This window comes from Zalophus californianus, chromosome 14 (genome assembly GCF_009762305.2).
Source record: "Zalophus californianus isolate mZalCal1 chromosome 14, mZalCal1.pri.v2, whole genome shotgun sequence".
Taxonomy (NCBI): domain Eukaryota; kingdom Metazoa; phylum Chordata; class Mammalia; order Carnivora; family Otariidae; genus Zalophus; species Zalophus californianus.
Genome location: NC_045608.1, coordinates 16,982,115 through 17,006,149, shown reverse-complemented (window position 1 = coordinate 17,006,149; position 24,035 = coordinate 16,982,115). Strand labels below are relative to the sequence as shown.

The following is a 24,035-nucleotide window of genomic DNA, read 5'->3' as shown; positions in this document are numbered from 1 at the left end:
CTCTAGCCACCTCTCGCTGTGAGCTCTTCCCTGTGGCTGAGACCGAGGGTGGTGAGAGGCGGCTCCAGGCCCCATGGCCACTCGGTGCCCTCCCCTTGCAGCAGTGAGGACAGCGAGGAGGAGTGGCAGCGGTTCCGGGAGGCAGCGGTGTCGGCCTCCGACATCCTCCAGGACTCTGCCATCCACAGCCCTATCAGAGTGGACGGAGAGGCAAAGAAGAAAAAGAAATTGAAAAAGAAAGCCAAGAAGGAGGCCAGCGCCGACTTGGTCGCCTCCACCACCACAAGTGGGACCGCAGTTGGGAAGCCGGAAAAGCAGTCACCCAAGCTCAATGGAGACCAGGCATCACTTGGGACCAAAAAGAAGAGAAGGAAGAAAAAGGCCAAGAAGGCCAGTGAGGCTTCCCCATTCCCACCAACAAAGAGCGCAGTGGCCATGCCTGCAAACTGATCCCTGCCCACGGGCACAAGGCTTAGCTAGCCCTGAGGACAAGGTGCCCGTCAGGGACAAGGCATTTCCAAGCCCCACCTCCCTCTCCAAGTTCAAGGACTTGGCTGGCAAGTCCGTACTTGGCCCATGATTGGGGCTTGCCCAGGGGTCGGGACAAAGACAGCTGTAGGATGAGAAGACTAATCAGGGCCTGCCCGTCCGGGCTCCCACTGGGGGCTGGCGCAGACCTGTGGTACCAGCACCTTCCATGGCCTCAGGAGAAAGGAGCCATCCAGTTATTCAAGACTATTGGTCAAGTGGTAAAGCTTCTATCTTCCCGGGACAGAGGAGAGCAAGTGAAGGGAGAGCTTTTCCTTGCCCTCCACCTTCTCGACCTGGTGTGGGAGACATCCTTAAGAAACTGAGGGAAGGAGTCGGCCCAGAAAGAGTTTTGTACTTTTGTCTCCAGGCCGCACAGACTTGATGATAGCCTTGTCTGAAAAAGAGAGATTTTATCCCCCGCTAGGTTTCCAGAATTTTTTTTCTCCATGTTTGTGAATATACCATGCACGATCATGTCTCTGAGCCAACCAGATTATTGAAAATAAATTGTCGAGAGACCCCAAACTTAACAAAGTGATCGGGGTGCTGCCTCCAATATCAATGCTGAATCTTGATGAGACCGTTTAAGTAAACATCACATAGGTGGTGTCCTCCTGCCTACACCCCAAGGTGTGTTCCTGCACCCCAGCCTCAAGACTTCAGGAAGTATCACAGCACTTGTGAATGGGGTTTCACACACCAGGAGTGTTCTGCCGGGAAGAGGAGAAGCTCAGGGTTAAGGTGAAATTCTGGTTTCATGGCCTTACCTCCAAGGTTTGGCAGAGCAAGAAAGACAGAGGTGTGGGACGTGAGAGCGTGTGTGCTAACCCATCTCCCCTCAGGCCCCTGGCCCACCTCCGCCTCCGTCTGTCCGCCCAACCCCGTCTGGGCAATGTGTGGACAAGCAAGAAGTTTCCAGTACTCATTGCCAATACTCCGTTCCTCATTTCCTTTACTAAAAGTTAAATAAATGTACAGGTTCGCCCTTAGCTGGCTGCAAGCTGCAGGGGGTGCTGGTTCTTCCCCGGCCCCAGTCCTCAGTCCCAGGGTGGGAGTTGTCTGCAAGGCCAGGTGATCTGCAGCAGCCCCAGGGAGAGGAGGTCGTGGAGCCCTGGGTTTACACAGCTGCCTTGTCTCTCCTGGTGGCACTTGGGACCGCAGGCTCCAGGATGTGGCTGTGAACTGCCTGGACCTTTCCCTCTTCCCTCTGGGCACCTCAGCTCTGCCACCTGCTCAGGCCTTGGTGCCTTCTGAGCTCAGCAGCTTCTCCCCCAAACCAGGGAGGGGCCACAAGGCCCCACAGGCGAGAGGCGCTGTTGTCCAGAATCCTGACAAACACCAGGCACAGTCACAAGGCTCCCGTGGGGCAGGGATGACTTCCTAGCCCTGAGGGGGGCTTTCCCATAGAGGCAAGATGGCAGGCTGGCATGAGAAGGTATGATACCCAGGGGGACGAATGGCCAAGAAAACTGGCCATCTTGGAAGCCAGGGAGAAGGAGGGCCCAGGACAAGAGAAGCTGGAGAGCCCTGCGTGCCTTCACTGCTAGCCTGAGCTCTCGCAGGGCATGGGCCTCTGAGCCCCGGGCTCCAGCACGGAGTAGCCACTTGGGGAAATCTCATGTGATTGGCGGACAGGGGTTGGTACAAATGGGCCATGTGGGTTTACAGCTGGAAGGGGAGCAGGGGGGAGGGGCCTGATCAGGACATAGGGGACAGAATGGGGCCATGTTGACCCTGGGCCTCTTGGAGCTCAGTGAGTCACGGCTATATAGCCTCGTGTCCTGAGAAGTGCGGTTCCCTTGGGGGTTCCGGGGCGCTCCACAGGCACAGGCTGGGGGCACCAGAGTCCAAAGGCTGCTCCCTTCTATTCCAAGTGACAAAATTGACCCTGAGCATCAGGAACGGTCCCTCCTGAGGTCGGAGAGCCTTGGAACCCTTTCCGACGCCGACAGAGCAGCGTGGGGACCGAGGCACAGTTTTCCAGGGAAGGCTGCTGTCCTGTGGCAGTGGAAGTTTCACAGGCTCGGATGTCCCAGTCACCCCCCAAGCAGGCCATGCAGGCTCCAGGCAGGGCCCAGCCCCTGGGAGGCGGTTGCCATGGTTACTGGGTGGATGAAGCCATCTGCGTGGAAATGAAGGTCTCGATGACGCTGTGGTTGGCTGGCAGCAGGTGGCCGTGGCCATGGCTGGAGTCGGGGCTCTGGTACAACACCAGGCTGCTGGAGGACACTGCGGGGGCAAGTGAGTCAACTGGCTGCCGGCCCGGCCCTTCCTGACCCCGCCTCGCCCGCCCACCCCAAGGGGCACTTGGCACAGGGGGCACAGGGCCTCACCACCCCCCGAACTGCAACAGATAACAATACCCCAAAACCAGACGTCTGTGTTTGGGTCTCATCAACCCCCCAGCCAGGCTCTGCAGCTGCCCGGGGAGTGGCTGCCTCAGGGCTTTCTGGCGGAAACTCGAGAGGCCCGGGTGAGACGGTGTGGTTAGTTTCACGCATCATTGTTGATAGGCCTTGGGACAGGCACCAAAGCAAACATTTAAGTGTTGCCATGGAGGTGTTTTGTATCTACGGTTAACACCTAAAATTGGTCGACTGGAAGTAACGGAGATTTCTCTTGATGACATGAGTGGGTCTCATCTAGTCAGTTGAAGGCTTTAGGAGCAAAAGCTGAGGTTTCCTAGAGAAAAAGGAATCCTGCCTCAAAACTGCCTCTGCCTGCCCTACAGCTTTCAGACCTACCAGCCCCACAGGCATGTGAGCCAGTTTCCTTAAATACAGGTGTATGTATAGTTGACCCTTGAACAGTGCAGGGGGGCCAGGGGCACTGACCCCCGCACAGTCACAAATCTGCATATAACTTTTGACTCCACAAAAACTCAACTACTAACAGCCTACTGCTGACCCAAAGCTGTACCAATAACCTAAACAGCACATATTTTGTATGTTCTAGGTATTATACACTGTATTCTTACAACAAAGCTAGAGAAAAGAAAGTTACTGAGAGCGTCGTAAGGAAGAGAAGGTACACTTACAGCCCTGTGCTGTGTCAAAAATTATTGGTGTATAAGTGGGCCCGTGCCGTTCAAACCCCGTGCTGCTCAGGGGCCAGCTGTATTCCTGTTGGTCCTGTCTCACCAGAACCCTGACTGACTATGATGGCTAAGAGAATGGGCTTTGATCTTGGACCTGGGTTCAAATCCTGGCCCTGCCGCCTAGTCACTGTTGGAGGCAAGGCCAAGTCCCACAGCTCTTGAGTGTCTGCATTCTCATTTGTAAAATGGGGATGATGACCCGTACCTGGGGGAGAAAGCATGGAGCCTGGCCCTGTGGTGCCCTCAGTAACTGTCCCCGCAGCCTCCAGGGCTGGATGGAGGAACCTGAGGCTCACAGAGGGGGCTGGGAGGGTGGGGGAAGCAGCCGCCCAAAGTCACGCACATAACAAGTGATCGCCCGCAGCCTCAGAGCCCAGCAGCCCGACTCCCAAGTGCCCACTCTTCATTATTGCAGACTCGGGGCATCAGGGGATGGAAACGAATTGCTCAAGGGGGATGTGGTGACCTGGAGAGCCCACACTCTGTTGTTGCCACGTGGGAACACGAGTCTCCAATTTTCCAAGAAAAGCCAGAAACCACGATTTCTTTGTGAAAACTAATTTTTAAATGTCGGCAACATACTCAATCAGTGCCAGGCCCTGAGCCAAACCAACACGCCTGTGAGCCCCTTCTGGCCCATGGCAAACCCAGCGTACTCCTCACTAGTACCCTCTACTCTCTCTTGCAGTTAATCTTTTTCCTCAACCGAGTCAGTGAGCTAATCCCGTAAGATAGGGCCATTTTCCTGTGGTTTCGTACCCCTCTTGGCTCACTTCAGGGGAGCGCAGGGTGCCCTCCCGTTTGCTGCACACACCTTCCTCCCCAGCTGAGGGAGCAGGGAAAGGCTGCTCACCGGTGGGGCTGGCGCTGAGCCGGTGGGCAGGCTGCAGGTGCTGGATGCCTGCAGGGTCCTGGCTGGGGATGTGGATGGTGGTGGTCTGAGACGCCGGCGTATGAAGCCCAGACTCACTGGAGGCTTCAGTGTCTGAGGTGAAGACCTGGGGGAACAGAGCAGCCTCCTGAGCCCCACATGGGTGCACTCTGGGAAGTGGCCTGAGCAAGGGGCCAGGCGGACCTGGGCCTTACCTGCTTGGTGGGCGTGAGGCTGGCCAGGGCGCTCAGGTTGGTGGTGTCGGTGATGAGCATGGTCTGCGGAAGCAGGCCTGTGTGGGTGTACTGGGCCACCTCAGGCTTGTGGCTGTAGAGGGCTGGCCAGGAGAGAGAGGGGTATAAAGACATGACACCCTGGGCCAGGCTGGACCCCTCCCAAGGGGGCCTCAAAGCTGGGAGCTCCAGGGGAAGTGGGGCATGGGGCCTGGTAAATGGCCCGATGGAGCAGTGGTTGAGGACTCAGGACAGATTTCCAAAACTGGGCACTCCAGATAGAGGGGCTAGACCCTCGCCCCAACTACAAGAGCCTGCTCAGGCTGGCTTGGTGGAGGGAAGGTTGGGGAGGCCCAGGAACCCACACCCGCTGCCCGGGGATGACCAGTGCGAAGGGCAGTGGGAGACAGCGCTGCCACACTAAGTACAGGCTGCGGGGGGTGGGGGGGGCAGCAGAGCTCCCCCTCCAGGACGCCTCTCTGAAATGTAACCCAGAGTTTCACCTACAGCCCAGCCCCACAGTACACACAGGCACCAGCAGAAAAGCACATAAACCACATATTCTCACATCGACTTCAGATAAAACAATTCGCACGCAAGTACGGGCCCTCAAGCAAACCCACACAGATCCACAGGCCCACAGGCCCTTACCCCCAATTCCAAATTCCAAAAAGGTCTGAAAACCAACAGATTTGCATAAAGTCAGCAGTGGAGCTCATTTGGTGGCAAACTGACCAGAACCTGTTATGAGGTTATGGAAGTCTATTAACCCACTCCATGGCATTCTCCCTTCTGCTGCAGAAATCCCAGGGCTTAGATGACAAGATGCTGCCCTGAGCCCTGCCGGGAGTGTGCTAGAGTAGACTGTTGATACCCCGTATCACCTTTTTCTCAAGTCAGAGAAGTAGTTGAGTCTGAGATACACATGGCCCCACGCGTTTCAGAGGAAGACCTATGACCTTCCTCCTATGACCTTCCTCCCGCACGTGGGTGTGCACCTGCAAACACCGATGAACACCCACATGCACATCCACTCACAGAAACTCGTGTGCGCACACGGCCACACACATTCACGCCCGCAGACACGCATCTGAGCCCCTGCAGACCGCCCCACCTGCTCGTGGACACCCAGCCTCTCCCACCCCCTCCCCCAGCATGGGGCTAGGGGTGCTCACCGTGGGGGCTCTGCAGCTGGGCCATGGTGGCCATGAAGGGGCTCTGGGCCACATGGCTCTGCATGGGAGGCATGAGTGGCTGCTGGTAGGATGGGTGCAGCGGCTGGGAGAACTGGACTGGCTGCAGGGTGGTCAGGCTGCTGCCCATGCTGTTGATGACCGGCACACTCTGTGCCTGAGTAGAGGCCAGGCCTGGAGAGGGGGGAACAGGAGTCAGTCCGGCTTCCTACCACCTGGCCCAGCACTGATCCCGGGGCACTGTCCCTCCCTCCCAGAGCCAGTGGGTGGGAGGAAGGGGAGAGGCGACCAGGAGACACCTTTGCACTAGGACCTGTCTCTAACTTACATGGTCTTGGCAAGTCACTCCCCCTCTCTGAGCCTCTAACCCCTCTCCCAGTAGCTCCCTATCTGTCTTACGTATTCAGCCCCTGCATGATGGTTCCTGCAAATAAAGTCTTTCTGGGCTTAAAAAAAAAATAGGATAAAAAACCCAAAAACCTACAAGATTTTGATCTCCCTTCTCCTGCTCAGTTTTCCCATAGACATTTTGCCTTCCAAGACACTATATAATGTCTATATTGTGTTTGCTGTCTGCCTCCCCAGTGGAGTCGTTGAGATTTTGGTCTGTTTGGTTCACTTGTGTATCACTGAGGTAGCATAGTGCACGCACTCAGTTAAGTCTACAAATGAATGAATGAGTTCCAGTGGCTCCTCCAGCTTCTGGATTCTGTGGGAGCCCCATGAGCCCTCCCACCCAAGTGCCCCTGCCCCATGCCCACCAACTTACCAATAACGAGGGTGGAGGCACCTGTGTTGGTGAACGTGGGGCCCAGGGAGGCAGGCTCACCAGGCCCAATGGCCATGACCCCGGGAAGCGATGCCATGATGAGATTCTGGGGCTGTTGGTTGAGGCCTGGGGAGGTCTGCTCCAAGCTGTGCAGTGCTGTCAGGGTGCTGACAGGGGGCAGAGGGCCCCCAGTTGCTGAGACCTTGGAGGGGAAACCAAGCTGAGTCTGGGTGGGGCCCCATAGTGTCCCTGGGGACCACCCCAGAATCTCCCAGCCAAGGGAAGGTAGGAGATGGGGTTGGACGGGTCTTCCCCACCTGCGGGGTGTGGGGACACTCACCAGCTTGGCTTCGGTGCTCAACAGGCTGTGACTGGGCTCCAGGCCCGTGGGGGACACTTGGTGCAGGGGCGCAGACACTGTCACCAAGGGACCACCACTGCTTGAGGGCGCTTCCACCCCCTCGCTGGTTGCTGGCTGTCCATAGCGCACACCTGGAATGGGAGTTGCATCCAGCCTCAGCACCCCACTTCCCCGCCCTCCGTGACCCTCATCTCTCCCAACTGCCTCAGTTTGCTCACTTGCCCCATCTTTGCCCCAGCAAACTTCACTTGAGCATCCTCCTGCCAGGTCCTGGGCTGGCTGCTTCCAACTCCCTGAAGGCAAGACCTGCATTTTATTAGCTCCATGGCCCCCACTGGCCAGAGCTATATGTGATAGGCAGTAGGTGTGCAATGAAAGACATCTGGGTCAAAATGAACGAAAACTGATGAAATGAAACTGCAGTGAACAGAGTTGAATAGAAGGAACCGGAATTAGTTAAGTGAACTGGAATCTAGTTGAACTGAACCCAAAATGAATTGAAGTAGTTTGAGCATGATGGAGTTGAACCGAATCGGATCAAATCGAATTGGATTGAACTGAACTGAGTTGTACAAAATTAACTTAATTTCCTTGGATTATATTTAGCTGGACCGAGTGGAATTGAAAGGAACTCAATTGGATTATAGTGAGTTGCACAGAACGGAATTGAATCGAATTGAACTGAACTGAAATGAGTTGAGTTGATCTTAAATGAATGAACTGAATGGAAGTGACCTGAGTCAAGTTAGGCTGGATTGAATGGCATGGCGTGGTCACTGGGGTGGAGAGGAGAGGACTGGATCGAGGAGGGTAATGAGTAGAGGAGAGTGATAAGGAACCAAGCTGAAGTGCCAAGAGGTTTGGGTAGTTACTGCCACTGGCGTGGTGCTCCCCAGCTCTCCAGCCTACCCTCTTGCCCCCTCTACCCACTATTTCAAACCCCCGCCACATAGCACTCACCATGGACCTTACTGGGGGAGAGGGCGGGTGGGGGCAAGCCCGGGGAGCTGTGGGCAGGCAGGGCGGGGCCCGGGCCTGGCCCCGGGGGCGGCCCGCTGTATGTGTCCATGGCCAGCTTGTGACGGAAAGCTTCTTCCTTGCGCCGATTGGCAAACCAGTTGTAGACACGCACCTCCGTGACGAGGTTAGAGCCCAGTCCCTGTGCCTGCGACGGCGACACGCCCCTCTGGATGCACTCTGCCCTGCAGAAATGGCCACTCGTGAGCCTCCAGGCCAGGCTCAAAGGAACCCTCTCCCCGGGCTGGAGGTAGGGGGGAGAGTTCTGAGAGGTAGGCTTCTCCCATAGTGTGTAAAGCTGGCAGATCTGGGTTCCAATCCCAGTGCTGCTGTGTGACCTTGAGCCAGTGTCTTAACCTCTCTTAGCCTCTCCATTCATAAAGTGGGCAGAATAGCCATAGGGTCGTAATGAGGGTGAATGGGATGAGCAGCCACTCGAGGATTGCCTGGATGGGTGGGGAGTGGGTGCTAGGAATGGAGCTAGGTTCCAGATGCTGAGCAGGATTTGAGTGCTCCTGGGCCGACAGCAGGAGCACTCAAGGACTGGGGAGCCTCCCTCAGAACCCAGAGCCACCGTCCCCCAGCCTTGCCCCAGCCCAGACCAAACCAGCCCTGCTGACCCACCCCCCATCGTACCTGTTGCACTCCTCCACCAGTGCCTCTCGCTCCTCCTTGCTGGGGTTCTTCTGCCTCTCATACGCCTGGAACAGGATCTGCTGGGAGGCTGGGCCCCACTTGAAACGGTTCCTCCGCCCCTTCTTGGTTGGCAGCTCATCACCTGTGGGCTCTTCAATCAGCCCGCCCTGCCCTGCGTGGGTGAACTCTGTAGGCACACACAGAGAGCCGTAAGCGGGGCACTGGCCACTCCCACCTTCCCACTTCAGTTCATCTGACCATGCTCCTGATTCTTTCCCAGTCCCAAGCTGTTGAGCCAGGAGGAGCTTACAGCTAGAACTTAGAAATCATCTAATCCAGTGATGACAGACACAGCACACGACACGTACCACCCCTGTCTTAACCTGTGCCCCAGGCAGACATCGCTAATCAGCCCCTGCACGGTTTTTCTAGTGCGCCAAGATGGAAGCTCATAATCCTTCTCAATATAAGGCTCCAGGAAAGCATTAGCATTCGTTCAGATTTAACACATTTGCTATCTTATTTTACAGATGAAGAAGCTGAGGCTCAGGCTGAATATCTTTCCAGGGCTGCACAATAGAACAGAAACTCGAGCCACATCTCTTGAGTAGATTCAGAGCTATTTTAAACTTTGCAGACCTGTAAATCACACTTAAAATGCAAGCGTTAGCCAGGAGAGGAGAGACCCAGCCAGCCCTTGTCAGCTAGTTCCACTTTAATGGAAACTCTTAGATTCTCCCTGAGCAAGCAACCAAGAGACTAGAACAGATAAATGCAAAGCCATCTTTACGGGAGGGGAGGCAGGGAGAGTGAGTTAGAGATAGTGCAAATTCTGTGCCTTCACCACCCAAGTGCCAAGAGGCAGAAGCCAGCACCAGTGTTCTGGGGAGACGCGGGCTTAGATCCACCAAAAGCCAACCCTAGAAGCCGCTAGAAGCCTGCTTGACTCAGATTCCAACATTCTCAGCAGCTGAGGCACCGGTGGCCACTCACACTGACTCAGTTGGCCATCTCACCTGGCAGCAGGCTGGACCAAGATCTGGAGTACCAGACACTGTGACTTGGCCCAGAAAACTAAAACATTTCAGCTTAAAAAAAAAAAAAAAATTTTATCCTGTCAAGGCTGTCAAAAACAAGGAAAATCTGAGAAACTGTCACAAGCCAGAGACACCTAAGGTGACATGACAACGAAATGCAGTATGTCCACACCTGGATGGGATCTTGGACCAGAAAAAGGACATTAGGGAAAAACTGAGGAAATCTGAATAATAAAGTAAGTACGGACTTAATAATAGTGTGACAGTGTTGGTTCGTTAATTGTGACAAATAGTCCCATACTCGTGTAAATAATAGGGAAAACTGGGTCTGGGGTAAACTGGATTTCTCTGTACTACCTGCCCAGAAGTTCCAAAAGTCTACACTTACTCTAAAGATAAGAGCTTATTATGTGTTATTTAAGTTTTACCTGCTAAGAAGGGTAAATTAAAGACATGCTAGTTTTCTAAAAACACTTAGTGATAGTGCCTTCAAAGTATGTCATATACAGTCCCAGCCACCTGAGACCCGAAGGATGCCCCTGTCGGGTACAAGTGGTGGGGGCACTGGCTCCTTGGGCATCGGTATGTGTTGCTATTTCTGCGTGAATAAGCGATCGGTGATCATCCTTGTAAGAAAATATTAACACTTAACCATAGTGATCGCTCGGTAAATTTTAATTAACCTAATGGGGTTTTTGGGTGGGGTTTTTTTTTTTTTAAGATTTTATTCATTTATTTATTTTAGAGAGAGAGGGAGAGAGTGTGCACAAGCAGGGGAAGGGGCAGAGGGAATCTCAAGCCGACTCCACGCCGACCACAGAGCCCAATGCGAGGCCCGATCCCAGGACCCTGAGATCAGGACCTGAGCGGAAAACATGAGTTGGACACTCAACCGACAGCCACCCAGGCAGTCCAATTAACTTAATGTTTTAATCAGCCCCTTGATAAGGCCACTATCATAGTTTTGGGGGGCTAGACAGAGAGAGAGAGAGAATGTTAATCAGGTTCCATGCCCATCACAGAGCCTGAGGTGGGGCTGGATCTCATGACCCCGAGATCATGACCTGAGCCAAAATCAAGAGTCAGATGCATAACATGCCTGAACCACCCAGGTGCCCCTACCAATGTCACAGTTTTTAAAAAAATAAGTTATAATATAAGTGATCATCACAGCTTTTAAAAGTTGCTTTTTTGCGTTCAACAAAAAATGGTAAATAGTAGATGTTCAATAAATATAAAATGAGGCGGGGCGCTTGGCTGGCCCAGTCAGTGGAACATGTGACTCTTGCTCAGGGTTGTAAGTTCGAGCCTCACCTTGGGTGTGGAGATGACTTAAAAATAAAACCTGGGTGGCTCAGTCGTTGAGCGTCTGCCTTCGGCTCAGGTCATGATCTCGGGGTCCTGGGACCAAGTCCTGCATCGAGCTCCCTGCTCCACGGGAAGCCTGCTGCTCCCTCCCCCACTCCCCCTGCTTGTGTTCCTTCTCTTGCTGTCTCTCTCTCTGTCAAATAAATAAAATCTTAAAAAATAAATAAATAAATATTAAATGAGGTGTAGCTTGCTCTCTCAAGCTCAACCTGCTCTCATATCTCAAGAGTGTACTTTTCACTTGAATAAACTTTTCACCTTAATAAACCTTCCAGCTTGAAAAAAAAGCAACTTTTCAGCTTGTAAAAATAGATAAGTAAATATTAAATGAGTGAGCAAATCAATATGTGAATTTGAGGGCTTTAACATTTTAATATATTTTTAGGAAGCATGGGGAAAAAAGTTTATTTTTTTAATTACCAGACTTGCAAATTGTCACCATGTCTTCGTAAGGAGCTACAGGAATATCTATCAAAGATTTTAAAGTACCTACTCTGACCCAGAATTCCACTTCTAGGAATTACTTTACAGACGTAGTCTCGTGTGAGCACATATACAAAGAAGGATGTTCTTTGAAGCAGTTGGTTCTAACAGCACATTGGAAAAAACCCTAAAAGTCCTTTGGTAGGGAACCAGTTAACCAAATAATGGTACCTCCAAATAACAGAACAGCCAGCAGCCCTTCAAAGAATAGAGGAAAATATATATATATTATATATTGTATATGCATAAAATATCTCTGGAAGGATGCATGAGACTAGGGATGTCCATTAGGGAGGACACCTAATTTCTATTGTAAACTCTTTATTTTCCACTATTTTTTTAAACTAGTATGTAGTACCTTTTTTAAAAAGATAATTAATAAAAGAAATTTTAAAAAAATTTTTAGGGACACCTGGGTGGCTCAGTGGGTCAAGGGTCTGCCTTCAGCTCAGGTCATGATCCCCCGGTCCTGGGTTGAGTCCTGCATCAGGCTCCTTGCTCAGCGGGGAGTCTCCTCCTTCCACTCCCCCCTGCTTGTGCACGCACTCTCTCTTTCTCACAAACAAATAAAATCTTTAAAAAAAAAATTTTTTTTACACATAGGCTAAAAAGTGAGAGCGCACTTGGGATTTTGTGGGGTGTGAGGTCTGAGTAAGGAAACCCACCATTCCCTGAACAATAGTGTGGCCAGCTCTCCCAGGGTTTTCAGTGAAGGATTCCCTGAGCATACACCTTGCCTCTGAGCCTTTACTCAGGCCACTCCCTCTGCCCAAAACACCCTTCCCTGTTGTCTCCATGAGCCAAAATTCCACTCAGACTTTAAGACTTAGTCTGAAAGTTCGCCTTCTGGTGTGGTCCTTCCTGATGCCCTTGCCTCCCTGTGGAAGAATAGATTACTCTCTGGTCCTCTGCCAGCTTAATATTTTGAAGTATTTGACATGGTACTACGCTGCCCTGGGCGCTCCATAAACAGTAGCTGTTACTGTTGTTTTTATTGTATTATAATACATGTCTCGCTGCAGCATAATGATCTGTTCTCCTACCCAGAGCTCCTAGAAGGCAGGGACCCAATTCATCCATCTCCAGATGCCCAGGACCAGCCTCCTCCCCTCCCCCAGAGTGCCTTGTGCAGAATAGGAAATATGTGCCCATTGAATCCTGCTGACTTCCTCTCAGGCAACCTGTCCCGGCAACATGGGAGAAGCTTCCCACCCCCACCCCCGAGCCACAGAGAGTTCCAGGGCCCTGCCAGGAGGATGGGGCTGTGCTCATTACTTACGCTGGGCCACCTCTCGCTGCTTGCGGACGTACCAGGTGTACAGGGCGGCTCGCTTCTGTGTCTTCATGGGGGTGCCCTTGTTGAGGTGCTGGGACAGGTGCGACTGGTTGAGGCCAGTCGTGTCGACTACCTCCCTCTGTGGGATGTTGTGCTGCTGCAGGTAGGACTTGACCATCTTCGCCACACGCCATGGGTCCTCCCTAGGAGGGGGGCAAAGGACAGAGCCTGCTCAGCACAGGGCGTGCAGGGGGGTGCAGGCAGGGCTGGGGGTCCTGTCAGCCCTGAGAGTGGGGATTGTGGGTGGAAGCGGGTGTGGAGCCCAGGACCTACACTCAGACTCCAGGACAGCAAGGTAAAGGCACTCATGCCGGGACATATGGACAGACATGAAGACATGAACGGACTCCCACCGGCAGCCCTACAAGCCAGATAGGGAAGGTCCTCACCTTTGTGCCTCCTTCAAAGATCCTCCCTGCATCCTACCTGGAAATGTTATTTGTGGCTATGTCTTACCCGCTGTGAGAGACTATGTAAACACTGCAAGGGCAGGAACTGTCAGGTTCTCAGCACCCAGAATAGGCCCGACGTAATGTATGTCCATGGTGAATGCATCAGTGAATGAGTGGATGGGTGAATGAGTGAATGGGTTGGTGGATGGGTGGGTGGGTGAATGGATGGGAAGGTAGGTTGATAAAGGGACGGGGAGATAGGTGGGTAAATGGGATGGTGGATGGATGGATAGAAGGGTAAATAGACGGTGGATGGGTGGGTGGATGGATGGATGAAGGAGACCTACTGGGGAAAAAAATGGCTCTGAAAACAAGGAGAGAAACATGATTCTCTCACTTTACAGCCAGGGTCACTGAGGCTAAGAGTGCTTGTGTCGTATCTTCCATCCAAGGTCACAGAGCCAGCCCAGCAGAGTCCCGGCCCTGAAGGGATTCCATTCTAAGTCAACCTATCGGGTAAAAATCACATAGAATCAAAACACCTGATAATCTACACTAAACCCTGGCTGTGGCCTGGCCAGTTTCCCTACAGCATGGGGGCAGGCAGGTCCAGGTGAAGGAGTTACGGGCTGGTATTCAGAGGCTTCGTACAAAAAATGTGTGTGTGTGTGTGTGCCCCCAAATCGCACCCTGTGGGCTGAGACTCTCACTGGAGAGACTCAAGGGACCTGCAGCCATCTATGATTCATGTTCCCATCCTCTGCTCACTTTGGGGGGCCGGGGGGTCTGACGGCCTGGACCACACAATTCTCTCCCTCTCCTGTTCTGTCTCAACCCTCTCCTGCTCTGGTCCTCTCCCGAGCTTGTACTACAAATATGGTGGCAGATAAAAGCAGCTCCATACAACAGTGCTGAAAACAGGCCGAGCTGGCGTTTGAACCCAGCTCGGGTGGTTCCAAAGCCTGAGGTCCTCACCCCTTTGAGCAATTTGCTTCTAAGAATTTGAGCTTTCCAACATTTGCACGTGTGACAAGGGGCATGTGCAGGAGGCAGCTGGTCGCCGTGTTGCTTGCCGCAGCAAAATATCAGAAACGACCTGAGTGTCGGGCAGAAGGGTGCGGTTGGTGGTGCCTCGAGTAGACGCAGCCGTAAACACGCACTGAGGCAGCTCTGCCCGTACCCACATGGAACAGTCTGGTGGGTCTGCTGTGTTGTTTGTGTAAAATCTGAAATGGCACAAAAGAGTCCTGTGTATTTGCTTGTGTTTGCATGAAATACCAGAACACAGAGGAGACGAGCAACATCGGTTGTCTCAAGACGGGATTGGGGTGCTGGGGACGGGGGGGCGGGGGGGGAGGGACCGTGTCTTCTGTCACTTCTCTGTGCTCTTCAAATAATGTAATACAATGTTGGATAATATGCTATACATGCCTACAGAACATTGAAAACTCAACTGCGAAGAAAACCAAAAAGCAAAGAAGCCCCCAGCACTTTGAAGCCTACCCCGTACTGCCATCTCCCCTTCTCTCCTTCCCAAGGAGCCAGCCTGGCCTTGCCCTCCTTGACAGTGCCCTTCTAGGGTGTGAAGGCACAGAGCATTTCAGCAGCTTGGGCCCCGTGACTCCCACCTTTTTACCAGCAGTTCCCATACGCATAGGGAGGAAAGGGAGGCGGGGAGAGTTCCAATTTGAATTGGTCAGCAATCGGTACGGCAAGATCCCAGTTGTGTAAAAATGCTGGATGTGAGAATTCATGTTTCTTGAGTATTTACCATGAACCGGGCACTGTGCTAAGGGCTGGTCATGTAAATCTTAACCATAACCCTAGGAAGTAGGGGCCACTCATATGCCCATTTCACAGATGGGAAAACTGAGCCTCAGAAAGGTGAGCACTTGTCCAAAGGGACCTAGCTGGGACTCCAGAATACATCGCTTTGCCCGGATCCCCCAGAGCCCTCCCCAAGCAAGCTCTGCTTCCTCCCTGCATCGAGGGGCTCCTAGGCTCCTCCTCCACCCCTCCCCTGCTCCCCAGGTGCCAGTCAGAGCCTGGAGGGAAGGGCAGTACAAAGTCCAGCCTTGTGCTTCGTGGCAAACATGTTTATCTGATTCTGGAGCCGGGCTGCCTGATGGCCTCCCTCCTCCCCCAGCTGCAGGCATCACCTTCCTGAGCAGCCCTCCCTCCTTCCCTCCCTTCTCCCTTCCCTGGAGAGAGAGAATGAGCTCAGTCTTCCTCTCAGCTGGGCCTCCTTGGCTCAAACTGAAGATTCACTGTCCTGTCACTGTCCCTTTGACTCCATGTGTCTTTCTCTCTGTGTGTGTCTTGGTTTTTCTCTGCCTGGCTCTCTCCCTCTCTCTCTTTCTCTGTCTCTCCTTCTGTCTGTGTGTCTCTGTTGTTCGCTCTCTTTCTCCCACCCACTCCCTACCACACTCACTCACTCACTCACCCTCAGTCTCCAGGGACCTGACTCTTTCCAGGACAGTTTCCCCAACCCAGAACTAGCAGGCCACGTCTCCAGATATCTCCTGCTTTCCTTGTAATGGGTTTAAGAGTCAAGCCAACCTGGGTTCACATCCCAAAATGGCGCCCTAGCACCTCCCGTGTGCATGCCCCACGCCCTTCTGTACCACGGCAGTAAGCCCACGCCTGCCTCGCAGGGCCCCTGGGAGGACTGACTTTCAAATAGGAGTGAACCTGGTACATGGTAAGTGCTCAGTAAGTACAACAATTTGTCACCATCATCATCATCATCATCATGGATGATGTGGCCATGGGACCCCCAGCCCTGCAGCAGAGGGAACAGGGCCCAGGAGAGGTGCCCACATCTCCTCCTACTCCCTACGGGTTCTGGGAGGGGTGGGTCAGAGGTTTAAGACTTTGGGCCTTTGGCTTACTGGCCCCTGGGGTTTCAGAGGGTCCAAGGCTATGGAGCTCAGAGACCAACCGGAAGGGCCACACGTCTGGAGGGGGAGTGGAATTCTCAGTGCGTGGTGGGTGGGGTGGGGTGGAGAAGCTTCCCTTCCCAGGTTGAATCCCAGCTCTACCACTCACTATCCAGGTGGCCCTGGGCAATCGCTTAACCTCTGTGTGCCTCAGTTTCCCCAACTGTAATACAGGGCTAAAATGTTTCATAGGCTGTCAGGAGGAGAAAACGAGTTTAATGCATTTGTAAGCGGTCCCATGAGCTCTTAGAGCACCACATGGAAGTGAGTACATGTGAGGTTAACAGCAAGAATGACTCGGGAGGATAAAAAGGGAAATAAACAGATCGAGGACAGCACGCAGCCTCAAGGATGCTGTGCAGAGTATGGAATTAGGAGGACCTGGGTCCAAGTCCCAGCCTTACTACTTTGTAAATTGCCTTGGGCAAGTCACTTTGCCTCTCTCAGCCTTAGTTTGCTTATCTGTAAAGTGGGACTATTACTCGTAGCAACGGTTTACTGCACTTACAAGCTATTTAACCCTGTGGGTAAATGTTATCATCATCTCTGCCTCGCTGGCAAAACCAGGGCTCAGAGACATGAAATCACCTGCGGGGAATTAGGGTGGGGCTGAGTTGGGATTTGAACCCAGGCAGGTTGGCCTCAGTCGGGGATGTTAGACTGTCCCACTTTGCCCACTGTCTTCCTGGGTCTCAATGCCCTGGTGCTGCCTGACGGAGAGCATCAGAGACCCTCAGGTTGAGGTTTGAGCTGCTCGGGGACAGAGAGGACCCAGGAGGACACCCAGGAAGGAACCTTGGGTACAGGTTCCTCCCTTGGCCGTAACAGCATGTCTCAGGAACCCTAGCCACTCATTCATTCATGCTGTCTTTGAGCCACTGGGCTGGATATCAGGGATACGAGTGGTGAACAAGGCCACGCTGGCCTTCGCTTTGAAAAGCTTCTGTTTTCATGGCAGGCGATAGAAAACAGACAAAAACAGACAATCGTAAGTTAAGAGACAAGAGAAAGTAACAGAAGGTAGTGGAAGAGAGTGACTCTGGGAGGAACTTCATTTAGATGGGGGCAGTGAGGGAGGGCCTCCCTGAGGAGGTGACATTTGAGCAAAAGGAGGAGAGGGAATGGGTCACGGGGAGATCTAGAAAGAAGTATCCAGGCAGAAGGAGCAGTACATGCAAAGGCCCTGAAGTGGGAATCAGCAAATTCAGTATAACTGGAGGAAAGTGAGTGAGGGACAGAGGTCCCTCAAGAAGAGGTCAGGGAACCAGGGCAGGGAATTTGAGTTTTATGCATTGGCCAGCTAGGGAAACTGAGGCAGGAGACGAGACTTGCCCAAGGTCACACAGTGAACTAAGGGTGGGAGGTCTGGGGGAAGAGCTCAGCTTCCTGCTGTGGCCTCAGGCACGAGGCACCCCGGGGAGGGGGACAGCGCCCAGGACCCACCCTGCCTCTTCCCACACTGTCTTCTCCAAAGAAATGGCGTCCACGGAAACCCTGCCGCTGCATCATCCTTTCCAACCTTAACCTCCCCAGCCCTGGGCCGTCCAGGCCTTCATCAGGGTGCCCACCCCACTCCCTCCTGTGCCCTGAGGGTAGAGGCCCCGCTTTTTTTCCCCCCTCCGGGCGTTTTCAGATCCCTTTTGTTACCTGAACAATAAGTAACCCAGGTAGTTAGTTATAAACTCCACAGGAACAAGGAGCTGGTTGATAATTTATAGCAACATCTCAAATTTAAATGGAAAGTAAATAGCATGCTGTTAGCATTAAAGAAAACCCAATCGGGGCAGGCGGGAAGCACTCCAGCCTTCTCTGCAGCTTGGGGTGTCTCACTCTCTCCGCAGCCCCTTCTCCCAGCTGGGTGGGAGCCCCTCTGCCCTCCCGGCTCTCCTGCTCTCCTGTGCTTATCCAGGCCTCTCCATCGCCCCCCACGCCCTCTTTCTCTCTTCCTCCGGTTCTTCGCTCTCCCTCAACTTCCAGGTCTCTGCTCGTCCCCAGGGAGCACTTTGACCTCTGCTCCCCGCTCAAGTGCTGTGGATGAAGCCTCCCCCCCACCCACCATTCCACCAAAGGGGCTGCTGATCCAGAGGCCCCACCCAGCCAGGTAAGAAAGGCCCTTGGCACCCCCTGCCCCCACTCCCACCCGAAAGTCCCCAGTCCCATCTGGGGCCCGGAGCAGGTCTGGCCCAGCCCCACCCTGTCCCAGTGGCTTCGCCCTGGGTCTGGCAAGGCCTGACTCTTTGCCCCTCCCCTGCAGCACAGCAGGGCCCTTTGCCCTCTTCTTCCTGCCATGTCAGGGGGCCCTGGCTGCTCCCCTGCCCCCTGCCCAGGCCCTCTCAAGGCCAGGCAGACCCTGAGGGCTCCCCCCACCCCAAGCCTGGATCAGGACCTTGGACAGAAAAGAGATGGTTCCATAGAGAGCTTCTTTGGGGCTCTTCCTCCCACTGCCCAGTCATGGCAATGGAGAGCACCAAACAGAGTGGCTGTGGAGTCCCAGCTGGGTGGCCTTAGTCAAGCTATTTCCCCTCTCTGGGCCTCAGTTTCCTTATCTGTGAAGCAGAGTTATTCCTAGCTTCTTTCCAGCATTCATCTTGACATTATCAGACCTTATGCACGTGAAACCTCAGCAAAGGGCATGTTAGGATTGGAGCTTAGGAGCCTTTGGGGAGGGCAGTCCCTGTAACCCCTAGACCCCTCTCCCCCCGCCCTTGCTGGGTAGGAGGTTGGTTGGCCCAGGCCTCCCCAGGCCGCCATCTTTACAAGTTAATGATCACAGGCCTTATCAGAGCCTTTTACCGTTTATAAATTTATAAAACAAAAGAGAAATAATAAAGCTCATGGGTAATTAGTAACCAGGTCAGCTCTGCTGAGGAGAGGGGAGGCATCGGGCTTAGACCCACCCAGTTCTCCGGGAGTTGGGGAGCCAGCCAGTCAATGGGGGTGTAAATGGGGAGACCTCTCATGGTGCCTGCCGGTGAGGTGGGGGGCAGCTAAGGCTGTGCAGGAAAGGGGAGCAGGTCCTGCCCTGAGGCTCCATCTCCCTCAGGTAAGACCTGGGCTTTCCTGGCTTAATGCTTGAGTCCCTGGGTGGCTGAGGGAGCCCCTAGAACCCCAGCCTCGGCTCCCCTCTCACTAAACGTGCTTCCTGGCCCCGGAGCCTGAAATCTGAATGCTTAGCCAGGGAGGTTAGGGTTTGGGGAGTAGAAAGGGCCGTGGAGGCTAACAAGTCCCACCACCCTCTGGTTCTCCAGGCACATGAATTATGGATGTGCCTGCTTTCCCCCCATCTCAGAGCCCCCTGGGGTGTGCCCTTACTTCTCAAGCCCTGGGCTGAAAGCCTTCGCTCATGGGGACTCGGGACTTTGCAGAGGGCCAGGTCAGGGGCTGGGAGGCTCCAGCCTGGGAGCAAGGTCGCCCCAGAGCTCGCGTGGGCCCTGTCCCCCTTCCCGACAGCCAGGCTAAAAGCTACCTACAGCTCAGGGAACTCTGGACTCGGAAGGGCTAGTCAGGAGCTGAGGGTGGGCCTCCCTGGGCTCCTTGGATGCTGGGGACGGGGGTGGGGGGGGTCCTTACTGCAGCAAGGTCTCCACCACGGCTTTCTGGTGGGCCGCCTCCTCGGGGCTGAGGTTCTCCAGCTCTTTGAGGATGGGCGGCGTGAAGTCTTCCCCATCGTCGTCCGTCTCGTCCTCGGAGCCCCTGGCCTCCCCCAGCCCGTTGGGCAGCTCAGCCAACTCGCCCCGACCGCCGCCACAGGACTCCCCCTTGTCCCGGGGGCCATCGGCAGCCAGCAGGTAGGGCCCCGGCTCACCCAGTGCCTGGATCAGTGCCTCTTTGCTCAGGCCCGACTCGAGCAGGGCGGCCAGGAGCTCCGTCTGCAGCTGGCTCAGTTTAGAAACCATGGCTCTGCTACCACTGGGCCACGCGGCCTGGGGCCACCAAAACGGCCGCCTCCCCCACCGAGTGGGCTGTCTACTTGCTGGCCGACCAGCAGGCAGGCACAAACCAGGATCCTTGCACCTACTGCCCCCCCAAACCCCACGAACCAAGCCCTGTGGGCACCCCCAACCCCCAACACTGGCCCCAGCGGCCAGTGAATCAGGGCCCCTGCCCGCTCTGTTTACATTGGAGCTGGGGAAATTCTCCAAGGTTCATATTTATCCGTGTGCTTAGCGAAGGGACTGAACTTTGGACTTCAGCCCTGCAAAGTGCAGGCCTCACGGCAGTGCAGAGGCACAGAGGAGCTGAGGCCTTCAACAGGAATGGGCAGAGGGGAGGGTGGGGTAGGCAGGGGAGGGGGAGGGCAGCCAGAATGGAAGGGGCTGGGGGGCCACGGAGGCCTTTTGGTGAACAGCTTTGGGTCCCGCCCCTGAGGACTTTGTAGGGGGCTCAGGCTGAGACAGGAGAGAGAAAAGAGCAGGTTTCCCTTGGGAAATAAAGCAGGAAGGGGTTCTAGGCAGGTGGGCCAGCTCTCCGGAAGGTCAGGGCTAGGTCACATCCATTTTGGGTGTGTGGCCCTACACCAGGCCTCCCCGTAGGAAAGACACATTGACTTAAGCCTACTGCGTGCCGGTCTGTAAAATGTGTAGGTACAGGGATTATCCCCATGTTACAGACCAGAAATCCAAAAGCTCTGAGAGGTTAAACAACTTGCCCAAAGCGACACAGCTAGCAAGGGACCAGACTTTAAGGTGGGAACAAGGTGTGGCCAGGCAGGCACTTGGCTCACGTATAAATTTTAAGGGGGCATCAAAAAACTCAGTAATCGAGAAAAACTGTATCTTTATACAATATGTTAAAAACCAAAATTGGGCGCCTGGGTGGCTCAGTTGGTTAAGCGACTGCCTTCGGCTCAGGTCATGACCCTGGAGTCCCGGGATCGAGTCCCGCATCGGGCTCCCTGCTCGGCGTGGAGCCTGCTTCTCCCTCTGACCCTTCCCCCTCTCATGTACTCTCTCTCTCTCTCTCTCATTCTCACTCTCTCAAATAAATAAATTTAAAAAAATTAATGCAAACCCCAAAAGAATTAAAAACATGTGCACACAAAAGCCCGCTCATGAATGTTCATAGCAGCATTATTCACAACAACCAAAGGGGGAGAAAACATAAATACCCATCAACGGACAAGTGGATAAGTAAACGTAGTGTAACCCTGTAGTGGTATGTTGTTTGGCCGTAAAAAAGGAAATGCAGACGCTTGCTACAGCATAAGTGACTCTTGAAGGTATTGTGCAAAGTGCAAGAAGCCCAGTCACAAAAGGCTACACATGATTCCATTTATAGGAAATGTCCAGAAGAGGCAAATCCATACAGACAGAAAGTAGGTAAGTGGTTGTGGGGGGAGGGTGGGGCGTTGAGGGGGAGGGACTGCTTAATGGGTATAGGGATTTCTTTCAAGATGATGAAAACGCTCTAAAATTGACTAGGTGATGTCACACAACTCTGAAAATACTAAAAACCGCTGAATTGAGCACTTTAAAAAGGGTGAATTTTATGATACAAGAGTCAATATAATATTTTTTTTAAGTTCAGGCAAAAATATCTGTGATAAACAAAATACTACAATTTTATTTATTTTTAAAAGATTTTATTTATTTATTTGACAGAGAGACACAGCAAGAGCAGGAACACAAGCAGGGGGTAGTGGGAGAGGGAGAAGCAGGCTTCCCGTGGAGCAGGGAGCCCGATGTGGGGCTCGATCCCAGGACCCTGGGACCATGACCTGAGCCGAAGGCAGACGCTTAACGACTGGGACACCCAGGCGCCCCTATTTTGCAGACGCTAACGACTGAGCCACCCAGGCGCCCCTATTTTTTTTAAGTAAGCTCTACACCTAACATGGGGCTTGAACTCCCAACACCCTGAGATCAAGAGTCCCACGCTCCACCAACTGAGTCAGCCAGGCACCTCTAAAATACCACAATTTTATTTTATTTTTTTAACATAACTTTGGCTTTATTGAGGTATAATTGACAGATAAAATTGTAATATATTTAAAGTGTACAATGTGATAATCTGATATATGTATACAGTCCCAGTAATTTTAGGAGAAATTGACTTTTTTTTAAATTAACATATAATGTATTATTTGTTTCAGGGGTACAGGTCTGTGATTCATCAGTCTTACACAGTTCACAGCGCTCACCATAGCACATACCCTCCCCAGTGTCCATCACCCAGCGACCCCATCCCCCACCCCCCTCCCCTCCAGCAACCCTCAGTTTGTTTCCTGAGATTGAGAGTCTCTTATGGTTTGTCTTCCTCTCTGGTTTCGTCTTGTTTCATTTTTTCCTCTCTTCCCCTATGATCCTCTGCCTTTTTTCTCAAATTCCACATATCAGCAAGATCATATGATAATTGTCTTTCTCTGATTGACTTATTTTGCTTAGCATAATACCTTCTAGTTCCATCCACACCATTGCAAATGGCAAGATTTCGTAAAATACCACAATTTTAAATAAAGACAGGCTGCAACCCTCACTCACCTCCCCTCTAATCCCAGCCCTGGGCAAGAACTCCTCCCTCACACCTCCAACCCCCCACAACCCCTCCATGCCTCTTTCCCGGTTCCAGTCAGATCCTTGACAAAATTCCTGACGTTTGTCCCCTGTGCTGGCCCTCAGGTCCCAGAAGACAGAGTGCTCACCATTTCCTGGAGTGAGCAAGGTGGTGGTGAGGGGCTGTCCCCCAGGGCTGCAGCATTTCCGGGAGGCCTGCATCTCAGGGCTCTGCAGAAGGGTCATGCTTGGCAGCGGAGGAGAGGAAAACATGCCCTTGGCCATAAAACCCTCCCCGAGGAGCCAGGCCAGGCCAGCACAGAGCAAGAACTGCTTACCTGCGGTAACCGGGCTGTGTCAGAGCAAATTCGCTTTCCCTGTCTGTTGTCCACCCCCCTTACCTGAGGCTCCTGTCCCCCTTTCCCTGAATTATGTCTTTATTGTTCCAATCACCTTTCTTTTTTTTAGACTTATTTATTTATTTTGGGGGGTGTGCAGAGGGAAAGAATCTTAAGCGGACTCCCTGCTGAGCGCGGAGCCCTACCCAGGGTTTGATCCCACAACCTGGAGATCATAACCTGAGCCAAAACCAAGAGTCGGCAACCGACTGAGCCCCTTCCCTTCACCTTCCAACATGGTCCACAATACGTGGCTACGGAGTACTTGAAATGTGGTGTAATGCCTCCGGGTGAAATGATAATATTTTGGATGTATTGGGAGAGAGTTAACATGTTTTTAGAACACAATGTAAAATTTTCTAAATTAAAAATTAGAAAAATTAATCTGACCTGTTTCTTTTTACTTTTGTAACAGTACGCCTGGAAAATTTTAAGTTACATATGTGGGTCCTTGTCTGTAATTGACTTACCTGTTGTGTTTATTTATGGTCTGTCTCCCTCTGCTACACTGTAAGCCCCCTGCCTCCGCCTTGTTCACTGCTGTATTCCCAGTGGTTAGAATATTGCCTCGTACATACATAGTAGGTGCTCAATAATTATTTGTTGAAAATGAATAGACAGCTAAATTTCACCACAAACAGACCATGTTATACTTAGCCGTGCTCGAAGTATAAGCTTTAGTAATGTACTAAATTCTCAGAACAACTCCACCTAGCGGGTACTGCGATTCCCATCTGCAGAGGGGGGAAAACAGAGGGGTTAAATGACTGGCTCAGAGTCCCCCAGAGCCAATAGTCTGCCTCTGCAGGATGAAGCTGGCAGTTGCCCCATTGGGAAGGTGGGACCCCACCTCTCTCCCCCAGTGCTTTTCCTCCAAAGCAAG

At 53.0% G+C, this 24,035-nt stretch overlaps 2 protein-coding genes across 9 annotated transcripts in view; one reads left to right on the top strand and one right to left on the bottom strand.

Moving 5' to 3' along the window:
- C14H12orf43 (chromosome 14 C12orf43 homolog) overlaps positions 1 to 23,506 on the top strand; it is a 34,039-nt gene extending 10,533 nt beyond the window's left edge. The window contains exon 6 of one of the 3 annotated variants that reach the window (XM_027577405.2): positions 22,881 to 23,506. In XM_027577405.2, the coding sequence (XP_027433206.2) occupies positions 22,881 to 23,268 (388 nt within the window). In that variant the 3' untranslated portion in view covers positions 23,269 to 23,506. Of the gene's footprint in view, positions 1 to 101; positions 1,962 to 22,880 lie in introns of those variants that run through there. The other 2 variants (XM_027577407.2, XM_027577406.2) reach the window with 2 other exon arrangements.
- Positions 2,604 to 21,152, bottom strand: HNF1A (HNF1 homeobox A). 6 transcript variants are annotated; one of them, XM_027577402.2, is made up of 10 exons: positions 19,834 to 20,537; positions 12,876 to 13,075; positions 8,709 to 8,895; positions 8,016 to 8,257; positions 7,035 to 7,186; positions 6,695 to 6,896; positions 5,908 to 6,099; positions 4,715 to 4,836; positions 4,482 to 4,626; positions 2,604 to 2,760 (listed from the first exon to the last, which is right to left on the bottom strand). In XM_027577402.2, exons 1-10 carry the CDS (start codon positions 20,157 to 20,159, stop codon positions 2,633 to 2,635), a joined length of 1,896 nt encoding a protein of 631 aa, XP_027433203.1. In that variant the 5' UTR covers positions 20,160 to 20,537; the 3' UTR covers positions 2,604 to 2,632. The 6 variants fall into 6 exon arrangements, with proteins under 6 accessions (XP_027433203.1, XP_027433198.1, XP_027433197.1 ...); XM_027577401.2 differs by having other exon boundaries at positions 2,633 to 2,760; positions 4,482 to 4,647; positions 19,834 to 21,152; XM_027577397.2 differs by having other exon boundaries at positions 4,482 to 4,647; positions 6,695 to 7,186; positions 19,834 to 20,539.
- Positions 23,507 to 24,035: the final 529 nt, after the last annotated feature.

Excerpts from the sequence above, each read along its gene's own strand:
- HNF1A (XM_027577396.2), bottom strand. The coding sequence starts at position 20,159 with ATGGTTTCTAAACTGAGCCAGCTGCAGACGGAGCTCCTGGCCGCCCTG. Across the intron at positions 13,076-19,833 it reads GTGGTGGAGACCTTGCTGCA|GGAGGACCCATGGCGTGTGG; the intron begins GTAAGGACCCCC and ends CCCCCCTCCTAG. Across the intron at positions 8,896-12,875 it reads GCAGCGAGAGGTGGCCCAGC|AGTTCACCCACGCAGGGCAG; the intron begins GTAAGTAATGAG and ends GTGTGCCTACAG.